The 14864-nt window shown below is 52.8% G+C and overlaps 4 protein-coding genes across 4 annotated transcripts; all 4 read right to left on the reverse strand.

The window, feature by feature from the left end:
• Nucleotides 1–2602: 2602 nt before the first annotated feature.
• L3040_001829 (uncharacterized protein) lies at nt 2603–3404 on the reverse strand (the record flags this gene model as incomplete). The annotated part of the gene is made up of 3 exons (XM_066156909.1): nt 2603–2941; nt 3077–3177; nt 3293–3404. The coding sequence occupies 3 exons, from the start codon at nt 3402–3404 to the stop codon at nt 2603–2605; spliced, it is 552 nt and encodes a 183-aa protein (XP_066012915.1).
• A 1213-nt stretch (nt 3405–4617) lies between these two features.
• Nucleotides 4618–6345, reverse strand: L3040_001830 (uncharacterized protein; the record flags this gene model as incomplete). The annotated part of the gene is made up of 3 exons (XM_007294501.2): nt 4618–4746; nt 4812–6206; nt 6286–6345. 3 exons carry the CDS (start codon nt 6343–6345, stop codon nt 4618–4620), a joined length of 1584 nt encoding a protein of 527 aa, XP_007294563.1.
• A 4455-nt stretch (nt 6346–10800) lies between these two features.
• Nucleotides 10801–12135, reverse strand: L3040_001831 (uncharacterized protein; the record flags this gene model as incomplete). The annotated part of the gene is made up of 2 exons (XM_007294503.2): nt 10801–11463; nt 11521–12135. The coding sequence occupies 2 exons, from the start codon at nt 12133–12135 to the stop codon at nt 10801–10803; spliced, it is 1278 nt and encodes a 425-aa protein (XP_007294565.1).
• An 874-nt stretch (nt 12136–13009) lies between these two features.
• On the reverse strand, nt 13010–14604 carry L3040_001832 (uncharacterized protein; the record flags this gene model as incomplete). Its single annotated transcript, XM_066156910.1, has 5 exons — nt 13010–13145; nt 13196–13548; nt 13617–13663; nt 13724–14063; nt 14122–14604. 5 exons carry the CDS (start codon nt 14602–14604, stop codon nt 13010–13012), a joined length of 1359 nt encoding a protein of 452 aa, XP_066012916.1.
• Between the last annotated feature and the right edge of the window lie 260 nt (nt 14605–14864).

A 14864-nucleotide genomic window follows, 5' to 3' on the forward strand; every position in this document is an offset into this window, starting at 1 on the left:
CCTTCTTTTCTCAGGGCTTCATTTGAATCTTCAATCTAGGCATACCATCACTCTTTTGATATGCTCGGGCTCAGGAGACCACAGGCTCTCGTTTATTTGTATTTACATAATAAACTTTTCGTCCCTATATTAAGCGAGGTTCTGTTAAAGAAGACAAGCGAACTTCATTTCCTCTTCTCGACATCTCTCCCCTCGATTATGTGCTTTATATGTGATCTCAACCAGCCACGCATTGTCTCTCCCGCGCACCCTACAAATAGCCTACTTTCTTCTCCAGCAAGACGCTACAAAAGTTCAAACTCGGAGTCAGTGACGGCGAGCGCGACAACCGCGAGAGACCTCTGCTATCTCTTCCGCGCGCGAGCATACCGGTACCTAACTCCAAGTACGCCTTGGAAACGCAGAAAAGCAACTTGACAGCGCCGCAGTCATAGCGTACTGGCCTCCTCGAGCCGCTCGGAGACCAGTCGGAGAACCAGCCATCGCCGCATCTATCCCCAGCGCACCCGTACGTACCCTTCCAGGAGCCGCCACCGCTCGCCGTTCCAGCTCGGCACTCTCGGCGCTTATCCTATGTACGCTCCAGACTCGGACTTGGAGGACTTTGATAGTTGTGTGTGTGAGAGAGAGAGAGAGAGAAGTACCTACCTACCCCCCCCTACAAGTAACCTAACCTAACCTAACCTAACCTAACCTACCATATCCATCTCGAACCAGCCCTCCTCTAGCAACAGCAAAGACATACATACATACATACATACATACCTACAAAGCAACAGCTAGCTAGCTAGCTAGCTAGCAGCAGCACGCCTCAGCCAAAAGAGTACATCCATCCATCCATCCATCCATCCATCCATCCATCCATACATACAATAACCGCAAACGCAAACGCACCCGAGAGAGAGGTACCGTACCAATGCTGCTGCTGCTGCGGCGGCCGAGGCAGAGGGAGACGTGAGTGAGTATAAATAAGTGAACGGTTCGCGGCACTGTATACGCCCGGCTGATCTACTACCTACCTACCTACCTACCTACCTACCTACCTCCTTACAAACCAGCATCTCGATCCAAACAGCTAATGGATAGAATCGTGGTAATACATACATACATACACTTACTCCCTTCCCCCAATACCCCCCACCCCCCTTCCCACCCCCCAAAAAAGAAAAGGTTGCTTGCTTGGTTTCATCACGCATCGCGATCAATCGATCGATCGATCGACTAGACTAGACTAGACTACCTACCATACATACTATCTACCTACCTACCTAGTCTACTTCTATCCACCATGCCACCACCACCGTAATCCAAAAAAAAAAAAAAAAAAAAAAAAAAATTAAAATTAAAATTAATTGCATATATATATATATATATATATATATATATATATATATATAAACTCCATCTGTCTAGTTCTCCTCTACTTAATTCAGGGGGGCTACGATTCTTTACCTGTACGAGGTGCCCCTTACGAACCTCCAGCTCTTTTTCTTTCTTTCTTTTGCGGTAGAAAGAGAGATGAAGAGTCTAGAGAGCCGAAATTGAATCATCGACATGCGACGTCTCCTCGAAGAGATTTTCCTTTACCGGCGATTCCGAATCTCCCTCCTTCTTCTTCTCGAATACTACGCCGACTACGATCTATACTTAACGGGCATACCGATTGAAAAGACTAAGAGGATTTGCAATAAAGAAGGAACGTGTATAAAAGATAAGATAGGAAGGGCTTAGTTCGATTGATCGAAAACACGGTACTGCGCCTTCGAAAGAGCGTTCTACAAACACACCGGCTTTATTTAAGGGCTACGAACGCGAGCCTTCTTAGCTCTACGACGAAAGAGAACGATGTTTGTACTATACGGATCGAGGCCGCCCGTAGGGCCACACGTATTCGATAGTTGTCGAGAAAAAACTCGACGCATATCACTATAAATTGCTTTTAGAAGGTTTACAAGTGTCCAGCTATTTGACAAGAGGTTTTCTTTAACGTGGTTTTTACTCTCGATTAGATAGTACTTTGTATATAATTCCTCTACTTAGCACGTCGCCGTACCCTATAGGAGGTCCCTAGGGTCCAAGCATTGCGTTTTAGATACCCGCCCGACGTTAATAAATACAACAACAACAACAACAACAACTCTACCTAATTCACTGCCTAATTGACTGCCTAATTGCCTACTTGACTACTTACCCGATCGAGTAACCGATCAATCAACCCTTCCTTGAGCAGCCAGTATACGAAAGAAGAAGAAGAAGAAAAAGTATACGAAAGAAGAAGAGAAGAAAAAGAAGAACAAAAAAAGAAGCCCAACAGACAGACTCAAGACAAGATATTAATCATCGTAACCACTGAACTGAACTTCCGTCCGCCCGTCCGTCCGTTCCCCTCTCTCTCCTCACATCTACATCACATCACATCACATCACATCATCAAAATCACCGAGCTTCGAGGCCTAGAATCCTGAGAGGTCCCAAATTTAACTACTCCAAGACATGCAAGAACGGATACTACACCCCCCCCTCCAAAAACCCCCCCCCCCCCCCCCCCCCTCCGACTCTTCCAACCGCATCACCCTCCCCCTCCCTCCCCTTCCTCCCCTCCCTACAACGCAAAAGCAGCAAGAGCAGCAGCAGCAGCTCCCACGACCAAGCCCCCCCCGACCTGGTGAGCCGACGCGGCACCGGTAAAGGTCGCCGGGTACGAGGTCGCCGGGGTGGCGTACGAGGCGGTCCCCGAGGGCTTCTCGGGCCCGATCGGCTTGGTGGCGCCCGCGGGCTTGGTGGTGGGCGCGCCCGCCGGGTACGTGGTCAGCGGGTTGCTGTAGACGGGGCCCGACGCGGCCGGGGGGCCCGCCGGGTAGGTGGCTGGCGTGCCCGCGTCGGAGGTGGGGGGGCAGGAGGTGTAGAGGACGGTGGAAGGGGTGGGCTTGCTGATGATGGGCTGCGGCGCGGATGGATGTCTCAGTGAGGGGCTTTGGGTTTGGACATTTGGGGAAAGAACAGCTTGGGGGAGGGGGGGGGCTGGAATGTGAGGTGGAATGTGGATGGGCTGGAATGCAAAAAGATGGGGACGAACCTGGGTGAAGGTGCAGGGACAGTCGGTGATCGTGAGAGTGGTGGCCTCGGTGACGGTGTAGGTCTGGGTGCCGTGAACGATGGTGGTGGCAGAAGGGCAGTCTTCACCAGAGTTAGCACTGGTCGTCTGGCAGTCCGAAGCCGCCCCCTCCCAGGACACTAGGAAGAGACATCTTCGGAGGGCCGAGAGTCAGAGATTTGGAGGGGTTGAACGTACAGGTGGTGAGGGCAGTGGTGGTGATGGTCTCGTAGACAACCGTGTCGTTGGAGTATGCGCCAGCGAGGGCACCACTGGCCAAAGCCAGGACAGAGACAACCGAGAACTTCATGTTGAGTTGGGGGGTTTCAGTACCAAGGCAAAAGTAAAGAGCGTGGGAGTCGAAGATGACTGTGTCTTATAAAAGAGTGATTGATCTGTGGGATGCAAAGGAAGGAGAGAAAGCAGGAGGAGGCTGGGGGCGTGCTCGACTCTTAAAAGAGAGAATCCGGCCACGCTGTGTGATCTTGATCATTCTCGGGCCCCAAATCGCCACAGTGCCCATCTCATCAAACTCCAGTGTCACTGTAGTCGCTGTACGCCCCAGCTATGCCCCAGCCTTTGGCACCAATGCCAGGAGCCGAGTCTAGGGCCAGCCCGACTCACCCTCACCCAATCACTGACCACTCCAAGTCTCAGAAGGTTGAGCTGATCCACGCATTTTCATCTTGCTCGAATGCTTATTGATGGCGCCAGGAATGTGGACCTGAGAGGAAGGAAATTGCACCTTCGCGAGAGGAATGAAGCCAACATGCTAGACTTCCAAGTCCGTATCGCGGGCTCGGATTCGTGGGATGGAGGGCGATTTCTGTTTGCAGGAGAGGATAAGAATGAGAGGAGAGAGAAGGAGAAGAAAAGAAAAGAAAAGAAAAGAAAAGAAAAGAAAAGCAGAATTAAAAAAAAAAAAAAAAAAAAAAAAAAACAAAAAACCACCGAGAAAGAGAGAGGGAGACAGAGTCAGTTCTACGGGCTTTCATTCGATACACGACCCTGGGCCGCTCACTGAAGGTGGTCTCATCTTATGAGGGGCCCTCCTGCGACCGAGCATGTTATTTGCAAAACACCCTCAATCTCTTCGATCCCCCGACTAAGCAAAAAAGCACCCCGAAACCAAGGGCGTGAGATCGCGCAGAGAGCATCAACGGGGCACCGTCTAATACCCAATTCTTCCCATGCCGTAACGCCAGTGATGCATACACACACACACACACACACACACACAGGCTCGAAAATCCAATGAACCCACCAGATCAAGCGTGTCCAGAAAGTACAGAACGGGCAGCGAAAACATCCAGAGCTCGCGCCTTGGTCGGATACCCAAGGTCGGGGAATCTATGCAATCGCTTTTTAAAAAAAAGATCTATCCAAATTTTAAAGGTCCAGTCGCTGCGAGCTCAGGAACATATCTCGCGGTGAAGGCCGTTGTTGTTGTTGTTGAAAAAGAAGAACCGTCGAGGCAAATCCTTTTGGTGGATTGCGGAGTCGAGAGAGGCCTTTCCCGATGCTTAGCGGTGGGACCTGCTCATGCTACGTTCAGGTAAGACCATGGGGTTTCGCGGAGCGATGGAATCAAAGTCGTAAGTCCGGAGAATCTGTTCGTACTTGGAGCTCTTCATGAATTTGGGAACCGAGTCCTGGAGAAGAAAAAAAAAAAAAAGTTAGCCGGGGACAGAGGGGCTCGGGGATCTTGACAACTCACACTGGCCATGAGCTTGAAGACGGACAGCTGCGCTTCCTCGAAGAGCTTGGTCACCTCCTTGAGGCTCTCAATCATGGCCGAGTCCTGGCCAACCGCTTTGGTCATCCGGGTCGCCAGCTGGTTCCGCAGGAGATGGTCAATGTTGAGCTCGCAAGGCGAGCCGGGTGCCAGGAAGGCGTTGTAGATTCCGTACGCCGACGCCATGGTCTCCTTGACCGAGTCGAGCGCGGCCGCGGACGTACTCGCCGAGCTGCCGGCTCGGGAGGAAGACGCACTGGCCTTGATCGCAAGCTTACACGCCTTGAGGAACTCGTCCACATCCAGGTAGAAAGACAGGTTCTCCTCACAGTGCGTATCCCGCAGGTTCTCTCGGAACAGCAGTCGGAGCGAGGCGTCGTTCAGGATCTTGTCGAGTTTCTGCGTGTTGGAGTCGCGACCCACGCCGGGTCGGGCAGCCGGGCAGGTCGACGGCTCGCCGCCACTCTCCGAGATGCGCTCCCTCGATGTCATACTGATGACATCCTTGCCCTTCTGTGTCATCTGAAAGATGGCATGTTTCGTCGGCTGGAAGATGGTTCCCCACTTCTCTCGTTCCTGTGCATGCATGTGCTGGAGATACGACTTGTCTTGCTGAACGCACCAGATGAATTCTTGCTCCAGAAACAGCGACGCGATCATGTTCGTCTCTCGGCGATCCACGGTCGTGCAGCAGTCCATCAACCAGTCCGTGGCGGCCTTGCCGGTGAAGGTCTGGGTATAGGTGCGCGGGGGTGAGCCGATCTTGCGCTCGGCGGCCATTCTGACCCCCGCCATGCCATCCTTGTACTCATTCAGGGAATCCGAGTCGGCCGAACTGATGCTGCTCTTGACGTTCGGACCATTCTGGCCCACAAATCGGCGGAAGATGACCTCAATGGTGCCGCGGTCGATCGAGAGCGTATCGTCCGGCGACTCGCGCTCGAGGATGACCAGCTGCATGGTGTTCCGGGCCGAGTTGACGAGTTCGGTAATGTGCTTCTGCTGGATTCCGTTCTTGGCGCAGAACCTCTCCAGCAGATGGATCCCCTTGGGGGTCAACTGCCAGACCGTGCCCTTCAAGGTGTAGTCCTTCAGGTGCTTGCCATCGGCCGACTCAATGAAGCGGGCCTCCAAGAATCGCTGGCACACCGATCGCGCCATCTCCCGCGCCATGGTGAAGGTGGTCGTGGTCGTGGTGGTCACTATGCGGGACGGGTCCTTGGGATCTGGCATCCGGTTGGATTGGGAGAATTTCAGGGAGCCTAGATTGTTGATGGCCTCTTCGGAGAGGAACGAGTGCTCAACCCGCGACAGGCGTACCCGGTGCGGACCGAGCGGCAGGCTGACCACCAAGGTTGCGAACAAGTCCTTGAAATCCTACACAAAACAACATATTAGGCTCCTTCCTGTGCGGCCGCAGAGATCGATCGGTAGGTATCCCACCATCTTTGCTTACCCTGGTGAACGGCCTATCATCATGCGTCATGCGCAATAAGCGCGAGGAAGTCTGGTGCATCTTGGAGGAGGAGGACGAGGACGAGGAGGAGGAGGAGGAGGAGGAGGACGACGACGAGGACTCGCTGGTGGAATGGATACCGGGCGGCGGAGCTGGTGTATCGGAAGACAATGTCTGAATAGGCTTGGGAAGGCGGATATTTCGAGTAGCGGGGGGAGGGTGAGGAGAGGATGTTCGAGTGGAGGAGTAGAATGTGGTTGTTGTTATTGTTGCCTCTCAATGTGCCTAAGTCGTATTGTCCCTGCCGATACTATGACTCCGCGTCGAGGAATGCTGCTGATTCACTTTTCGTGTGAAGATGGGTGGAAGAATTTGGGGTCGTGTGTGGTGGTATGAGCTGCTTGCTGGTTGGTAGGTGGTGACTGACTGAGTGACTGACTGACTGAGTGACTGAGTGAGTGACTGAGTGACTGAGCGACTGACTGAATGACTAATGGGTGGCGGGTTCGTCGAGCTGAAGCGAGGAGGCTTGAGGGAGAAGCGATGACAGACGAACGGATTGAAGGGGATTAATTGATTGATTGATTGATTGATTGATGGCGGGTCCTGTCCTGCGAGAGCCAATTCGAGAGGGAAGAGGTGAGAAGGGAGAGGGGAGAGGGAAGAAGAGGTGAGAGGTGAGAGGTGAGAGGTGAGAAGTAAGAAGTAAGAAGTAAGAAGTAAGAAGTAAGAAGTAAGAAACGAGGATGAAGGCTCCGGGGAGGAGGAACTCCAATTGAGGTGGGTGTGGATTTGTGGTGGAGAGACAATTAGATGATGGGCACCTGGTGGGTAGGGCCGCAGGTGGATTTAGGTGTATGGAGTAGAAAGGCAGGCGGTAACGAGAGTTAGACAGGTATGGGAGGCTTGGTAGGGTAGGGTGGGGCGGGTGGGGCGGGTGGGGCAGGTGGGGAAGGGTGGGGAGGGTAGGGGAGGGTAGGGGAGGGTAGGGGGAGGGTAGTAGGGATTAGTAGTAGTAGGGATAGGGATCAGGATAGGGATAGGGATATGGGTCTAGGGTGGATCGGGGTTTGTAAAGTAAAAAGTCGAGGTGGATCCGATGGATTTGATGGAGTAGGCAGGTAGGGTAAGTACGTAGGAGTAGTAGCAGTAGTAGTAGTGGTAATAGCAGTTGTAGTACAGTAGAAGTCGTCCGGTACATGGAATTACGACGTACTACGTGGGACGAGGCGAGACAAGACGAGACGAGACGGGACGAGACGAGATGGAGCCAAAGAGATTGTGCTACTTGTACTGTACTGGACCTAGCGTGGCGTACTTCTTTCTACCTATTGTACTGTACATATCCGTCCTTCCTAAAATAGGCGTGGCAGGGCAATGGCAATGGCAATGGCAATGGCAATGGCCATAGCAGTAGCAGTAGCAGTAGCAGTAGCAGGGCAGCTCTTGGTCCATTGTTTGGATGAGTGGTTCTGCTCGTCTGCTCGTCTGCTCACTGCTCGTCTCTGCGCACTGCTCGATTGCTTGGCGGGCATCGGGTTCCATCCAGTCCAGTCATGCGGTCATGCGTTCGAGAAGGCTGGGCTTTCTTTTCTTGCTTTGTCGTCTGCCGTACCCGCCGTGCCCCGACCAAACCCACTCCCCCCGTGACCTGATGGAAAAGTATGCACTCGTGGCAACAAGGATCTACCCACGTTGATGAGAACCGAAATCACCGCAATCGGGAAGGTCTTGCCGCCCGCCTATGCCGGCCAAGACAGGGCCAAGGAGTGTCGCGCCAGGGCAGTCCGGTCCGTACGTACTGTCGCAGTGTAGGAGGAGGAGGAGTAGTAGGCGTAGCAGGCGTAGTAGTCGTAGGAGTAGTAGTCGTAGTAGTCGTAGTAGTAGTAGTATTAATAGTAGTAGTAGTCGTAGTAGTAGTAGTAGTAGTAGTAGTAGTAGTAGTAGTAGTAGTAGTATTATTAATAGTAGTAGTAGTACTAATAGTAGTAGTAGTAGTACTAATAGTAGTAGTAGTATTAATAGTAGTAGGAGTAGTAGTAGTAGGAGGAGTAGTAGCAGTAATAGTAGTAGTAGTAATAGTAGTAGAACTAGTAGTAGCAGTATTAATTGTAGTAGTAATAGTACTAGTAGCAATAGTAGTAGTAGTCGCAGGAGTAATATTAATAGCAGTACAACCACACAGACTGCGACCGACAGCTACCACAATGGCCCATCCACGTGCCGTCATGGTACAGTAGCCAGGACAGCTAGGCCGAGTACAACTAGTGAGACGGGTAGAACGTTGTACTATCCGCCCCTTTGCGACAGTCCGCACGTGGCAATCCATCTAGTGCTAGTACTAGTATCCATCGTCCTCCATCCTTGCAACGAGTGTTTCACAGCTGGACTAGTATGTACGACGACGTCTGCCTATCCCGACATCCTAGTACAAGTCGATACGGCTATACGAGCATGAATCGTGAGTCGAGCCGAGTTGAGATGCAATAACAACAATAACAACAACAACAACAACAACAACCGGAAAATGCGGCCGGTGGAAGAAGCTTGCAGAAATACAGTACAAGCAGCAAGTAGGAAGTGTATATATCTAGTAATACGCACTACTACTTCTACAACTACGACTACTACTTCTATGACTCCTCCCCCTCCCCCTCCCCCTCCTCCTCCTCCTCCTCCTCCTCCTCCATCGCTTCCATCGCTTCCAGCGTCCAGCGTCCAGAGTCCAGACCTACACCCTGATCCTCGTCTACGGGGAAAATCTAAATCAGGTACGGACTCCGTGGGGTCGCTTCGGTCGTGTTTCCGCACTGCCACGTTGCTTTTGGCTTTGGCGGTTTGGCTTGTGAACCTTTTAGCTTTTTGGCTTTTTGGCTTTGTGGCTTCTCTGGCTTCTCTGGCTTTTTTGGCTTTTTGGCTTTTTGGGCGTTTGGCTTTCGGCTGTTGTACGGACTCGGTCCTACAGAAGCCCTGGCGACCACATGGCCGGACCAGGGCCGGCGGGGTCGTGCCTGGGTCCCGGACTCCCTGCTCCCCCCCTCCCTGGTCCTCATGCAGGGGGAATCAAAGAAGAAAAAAAGAAGAAGGAAGAAGCAAAAAGCGTACGGGGTACGGAGCGCAGGAGAAGTCGCAGAAGGATGTGGATAGCGGTGGTGGTGGTGGTGGTGGTGGTGGTGGTGATAGTAGTACGTGTTAGGATTTCGAGGGAGTGGAAAGAGATCGATCGGCCTTCAGAGCAGAGCAGAGAGAGTACCGTCACACGTGCCATGAGACCGGGAACTTCTCAGACAATCGATCGGAGATACTAGAGAGAGAAAGAAGAGTACAGTCAGTGAGTTACGTAGTACCTACCGGTAGTCATACAAACTCCTTCGGCGTTTAGCTGCCGCCACTTGTGGTTGGTTTCCCGCGTGGCAGTGGCCGTGGCCGTGGCAGTGGCAGTGGCCGTGGTCGTGGCAGTGGCAGTGGCCGTGGCGGCAGTGGCCGCATGGCGGTATCCCCGGGGGGCTTTCCCCCTCAGGGAAGCATTCATGTACTGCCCAAACAGTAGTAGTGGGAGAATGTAGTAAGAATTACGTACTTCTGGAGGACGAAGGAAGTAGTTGTACTGTAGTACCGGTAGGTAATCGTAGCACAACTACGGAGGAACTGTAGTACCTATAGTACTGTGGTAGTATTAGTCCTGTACCACTCACCATCCCTTGTACGGTCCAACCGGAACCCGAGATTCTTCCATGGGTCTTCGAGAAAGTCAAGGGGGGGAGGGGGGAAGAGGGGGATTTGTTCAGGTTCAGGTTCGGGTTCGGGCTCGGGTTCGGGTTCGGGCTCGGGTTCGGGTTCAGGTAATGGAGGACGAGCCCGGATGTACGGAGCCCCAGCAGAAAGACGGAGAGACAGAGGACAGCGGGACAGAAGGACAGAAGGACAGAAGGACAGAAGGACAGAAGGACAGAAGGACAGAAGGACAGCGTAACAGCGTAACAGCATCGGCGATCCTGCTGCGAGCAAACCAACACTAAAACCACGCGACTGAACGCAAACGTCCATCTTCCGTAGTCTCATCCCACCAACGGACTAATGATGATCCGCCTCGCACCAGATCTACGACTAGAACTAGAACTGGGACTAGAAATATAAATAGAAACAGAAACAGAAACAGAAATAGAACTAGAGCTAGGAATAGAAATAGAACTAGAGCTAGAACTAGAACTAGAACTAAAACTAAAACTAGAACTAAAACTAGAACTAGAACCCAGATCGCCGACGCGAATCAGACTGACATGCATAGACAGCCCGCCAGCATTTCAGGAACCCCCCGTCTCAGGAAGGCGGCAAGGCAAGCACACCCGGAACGCCCTCAACTCCACAAGCACCAAGACGAGAGAGACATGTCGACCCTTGCCGCGCTCGCTGCGTACCATAACCTAACCTGCCCACAAACGCCCAACACCTGCATCGACGGTGCCTCGCCTCGCTCGCTAACTACGGACGCGACCGAAGCGGCACCCTGACCTCTCAGATAGCCGCGGGGCCGGAATCCCTCCTCCAGCCCTTCTGCCGCATGTTGTCCTCAATCCCCTTCCAAATGCCCTCGACAACCTCTCGATCCCGAAACCGAGCCGCGGATCGCTCGCCTACGTTGTACTTGTCAATCTGCGTCTGGAAGACACCTCGTCCCCACCCCTTGACCGTGTCGGGGATCTGGTCACCTCTCCAGCCCACGTACACACCCATCGTGTGCTTGAAGAGTTCCGTAGGATTTTGCCACTTGTACGCTTTGAATTGCCATGCTTGCCCTGTCGTGAAGACCGCCACCACGCGGTTCCAGTACTCGGGCTTGAATTGCTCGGGGGTATCGACGAGGATGAAGCGCACGGGACGAGTGGCGTCAATCGAGGGAATGACGCGCATCGTGTGTAACAGGCTCGAAGAGCTGCTTGAGGACGCGCTGGTAGAGTCGGGTGGGACGTACATGCCATTCTCGAGGAACGCCTTGATGTTCGACAAGCGGAGGAGCGACGACGCTGATGGCGAGAGTAAGATGATAGGGTCTGGGCGACGGCCGGAGGATTTGGGGTTGTTTGTCAATGCCGTATTCTGAGCGGCCACAGCAGCTGCTGCTTGCGCAGCCTTCCGCGCATTGAAAGGAGCTGCGAGTTTGCGAACGTGAGAGAAGTCCTAGTCCGAGTCAGATTTCCCCGCCCGGGCGTGTATCGGGATCGGATGAGCACATACCGTAGGCTTGATGCCCCTCAATACACTGTTCCTATCACCCATCTTCCGCTCCCCGTTGTAGATCTCCGCCAGCCGAGGATCAATAGTCTTCCTCTGCCTCCCCAGGGCACCACTCGTCACCGGCGCAATACCCCCCTTCACACCAGACGCAACCTGCGCCGACGCTGCCGCGCTCGACGTATCCGACGCCAACGGCTTAATGTACTCGGACTCTTCACTCGCACCCTCCAGCCAGGTAATCAGGTCCAACCGCTCCACGAATGCGAGACCCTGCACCTGTCCTCCCGCGCCGCCTTCAGCAGCCAGCTCCGCGTTCAGCTCCTGGGCTGCGCCATTGTATTCAGGGATCGCCGTCTCGCGCTTCTCCCACGCGAAGAAGATGCTGCGGAGGTCGACGGGCTTATCGGACGAGAAGAAACGCGTCGGGGTGGTGAGGGGGATCGAGACTTGTGTCGGCGACGAGAAGTGAAGGAAGGCTGCTTTGGCCAGGCTGAGATCCACGGACGAGGCAGAGGATGCATCGGCGGTCGTAGTAGGTATGATCGGGCTACTGGCTGCAATGGATCTTTTGAGCAGTAACAGAGCATCATGCTGGCTGCCGTCTAGTGCTGCCATCTTGATGTGTTAAATGCTCTTTGCTCTCTCTCTCTCTCTCTCTCTCTCTCTCTCTGTGTGTGTGTGTCTTACTAGGCGCGTTCGGTCCAATCCTAAAATCGCAGAGTCGCCGAAGCTGAAGTGCGAATTTTGATTTATCAAATCGAGTGGTTTCCGACGCAACAATGTTGTCGAGACTAGGTGGTTGGTTGTTTACGTAGGTCGGAGGGAAAGTTGTAGCGCAAGGAAAAAAAGGTGGTGGGTTCCCGAGGCTGAGGCTGTCAGTTAGCGCGAAAACCTCCAATTGGGTTTCGAATGCAGTTGATGTAAAAAATTCCAAGTCTTTTTTAAGTCAAAGCTTCCTCAACCACGGTCTCATCCACGGCAGCTCAATTTACTTTTACAAAGAGACCTATATCATTCGATTTTGGTGCAGCAGCAGCAGCAGCAGCGTATGAGATGCTACGATCTCATGGTGCTGTACAGATTGCAGCAGGTATCCCAAAAGCTACAAACTTTTGGCCAAGTTGGGGCATGCTTATTAACCCCGAGTCCGGAGACGGATCCGGTTTTTTTCAAACAATGCATCGAACTGGATCTTTCACTAGGTAGGTAGGTAGGTAAATAGGTATGTGGGTGGTCAGACAGCCATCCATGCAATATTATAAGCCAGAGATAATAAATCATAACAATCACGAGATTCAAGAGACAATAAACACCGAGAAGGCATGGCGAAGAGAAATAATGCCGATGCTAATACAGCGGTACCCATTCATTCCTAGTCAGTATGACGCAAGTAAGGTATGTGTTATACAACTTCGGAATCCTTTCTCCAGTCTATCCTAACATGAGCCACTCACTTCTATCTAGTTTCGTTTTGTACTCCTTTGCTCCATCAATCGCTCATGCTCATGATCAGCCTCCAGGGCCCGTTTGCGCCTTTGACAATCTCAGCTGTTCCATTCTCTTCCAAGGTCAATCTCCTGCTGCAGTCCTTAACGGCCTTGGTGCCGCTCCGCTTTCTTGCGAATCTGCTCTCTTGATGTTCTTCAGATTGTTGCTTCTCTTTCTCCCATGATACGGGCAGATTCCACTCCCACCGCTCTTGTGCTTTGGGTTCTTTGGGCATAAAGGGCTACTTGGGAGATGCTCAGGCAGGTTTAATTCGAATGATGGGCGTGGTGGTGACAAGGCTTTCGTCGCCTTGCTGCCCGTGAATACATGCTTGGTATCGGCTTCCCACCAGTCCAGGCTTGGAGATGTTGCCGCTGAGCGTTTGACAGCGGCAATGCTGCTGCTACCCGTTGAGCCCCCGCTGGTGCTTTGATTAATGTTGTCGCCTCTCGACGTCGCATTCAAATCAAAGAAGAGCCCCCTCGCTTGGACAGCAGGATTACCAGGAAACATAGGTGGAGTATTGACACGCTTTGCTTCCTATCTCAGAGAGGTCCCGTCAGTGGCTACGCTGTTCTTGGGATGGCTGGCTCTCTGTGAGGACTCACAGATGGTAGATAGTTGGGCTCAAGGGGATCCGGACTTGATATGTCGACTAGGCACCAAGGTGTCAGCTTCAGACATTCAGTTTGTCGAAGACTCAGCATTTATTCACCTCTCTGGTAGGCTCTCCCGTCCTTCGCCTCGTATTGCTGCTCCGGATCTGGGGTGGCTGATGGGGCCTTGCCAAGCAGTAACTTGAATACAGAGCTTGAAGCAGAAAGGTTCGACTCGTGAGAGCTTCTGCGATGCCAGGGAGCGAGCCCGAATCTCCGCAGTGACCTGGAACCCGGTGTGCCTGGGGTATGTGATGTTGCGGACGACGTATACAGGTCAGAAGGAGGGTAACGTTCACGCTCCACCCGATCAAGATAATGTGAAGTGCCTTCTAGGATCATTGTTGTGCGAGAGGCCACTTTTTCCGCATCTGTGTCGGCCGGTAAAACGTCATCTGCCTTTGTGGTGTTACATTGCCTGCTCGGGAAGTGAGGCTCAGGAGTGGCAGCAACTCACTACGGTGGCTTTCGGTAGAAATTTTGTCCGAATCGTCTTCTTCGTCCGGCAATATAAACCCAGCTGTTCTGCAGGAGCGATTGCATAATACTTCGGGATGTTTGTATTGGCATGGACATCCAAGCGGTTGGCCTTGTCGCCATGCTGCCCGCCGCTATTATTTCGGGGCGTCGATGCAGAATGTTCGTTAGTAGCCGGTTTAGAGATCTTGGACGCCTTTCGCGAAAGCAAACTCCCTATGTGGATCCTGGGCAGGTCGACTGGAGCGGTCGGAGGAGCTGTTCTGCTACTGGTTTCGGCCTTCCCTGATTTATCGGAGCCTTTACTTTTGCGTTCTGGGGAACGATTCCACCATTTTGGGCGCGAGCCCTGTTTCACAGATGGAACACCAGGGGAAAAGTCGCGTATCTCTCGCTCAGCCCAGTATCCTTCTGGAAACCAAACCCATTCGAGGCCATCTCTTGCAGGGCGAGGTGGATCCATTGGATGTGTTATTGTATGGCGGCCGCTCGAGGACAGACTAGTGAGCCCCATACTCGACTCGTTCCAATTCCGTATATATTGATTTCTACTTATCACAGACTGTGAGTCGCTTGCTATGGAGTTTGCTCTCGGATATGGGCCTCTGGCTGACCCCCCTGACTGATGCGATCTCGTTTCCAGGGCGGTTGGCTCTCCAGGCGGACTGAACTTAGGCGACACCGCATCTGAATCAGAGGTCCTTTGCCGGACGAGGAAGTAGG

The sequence above is a fragment of the Drepanopeziza brunnea genome (genome assembly GCF_022702325.1).
Source record: "Drepanopeziza brunnea f. sp. 'multigermtubi' strain 214-2 chromosome Unknown ctg2, whole genome shotgun sequence".
Classification (NCBI taxonomy): Eukaryota; Fungi; Ascomycota; class Leotiomycetes; order Helotiales; family Drepanopezizaceae; genus Drepanopeziza; species Drepanopeziza brunnea.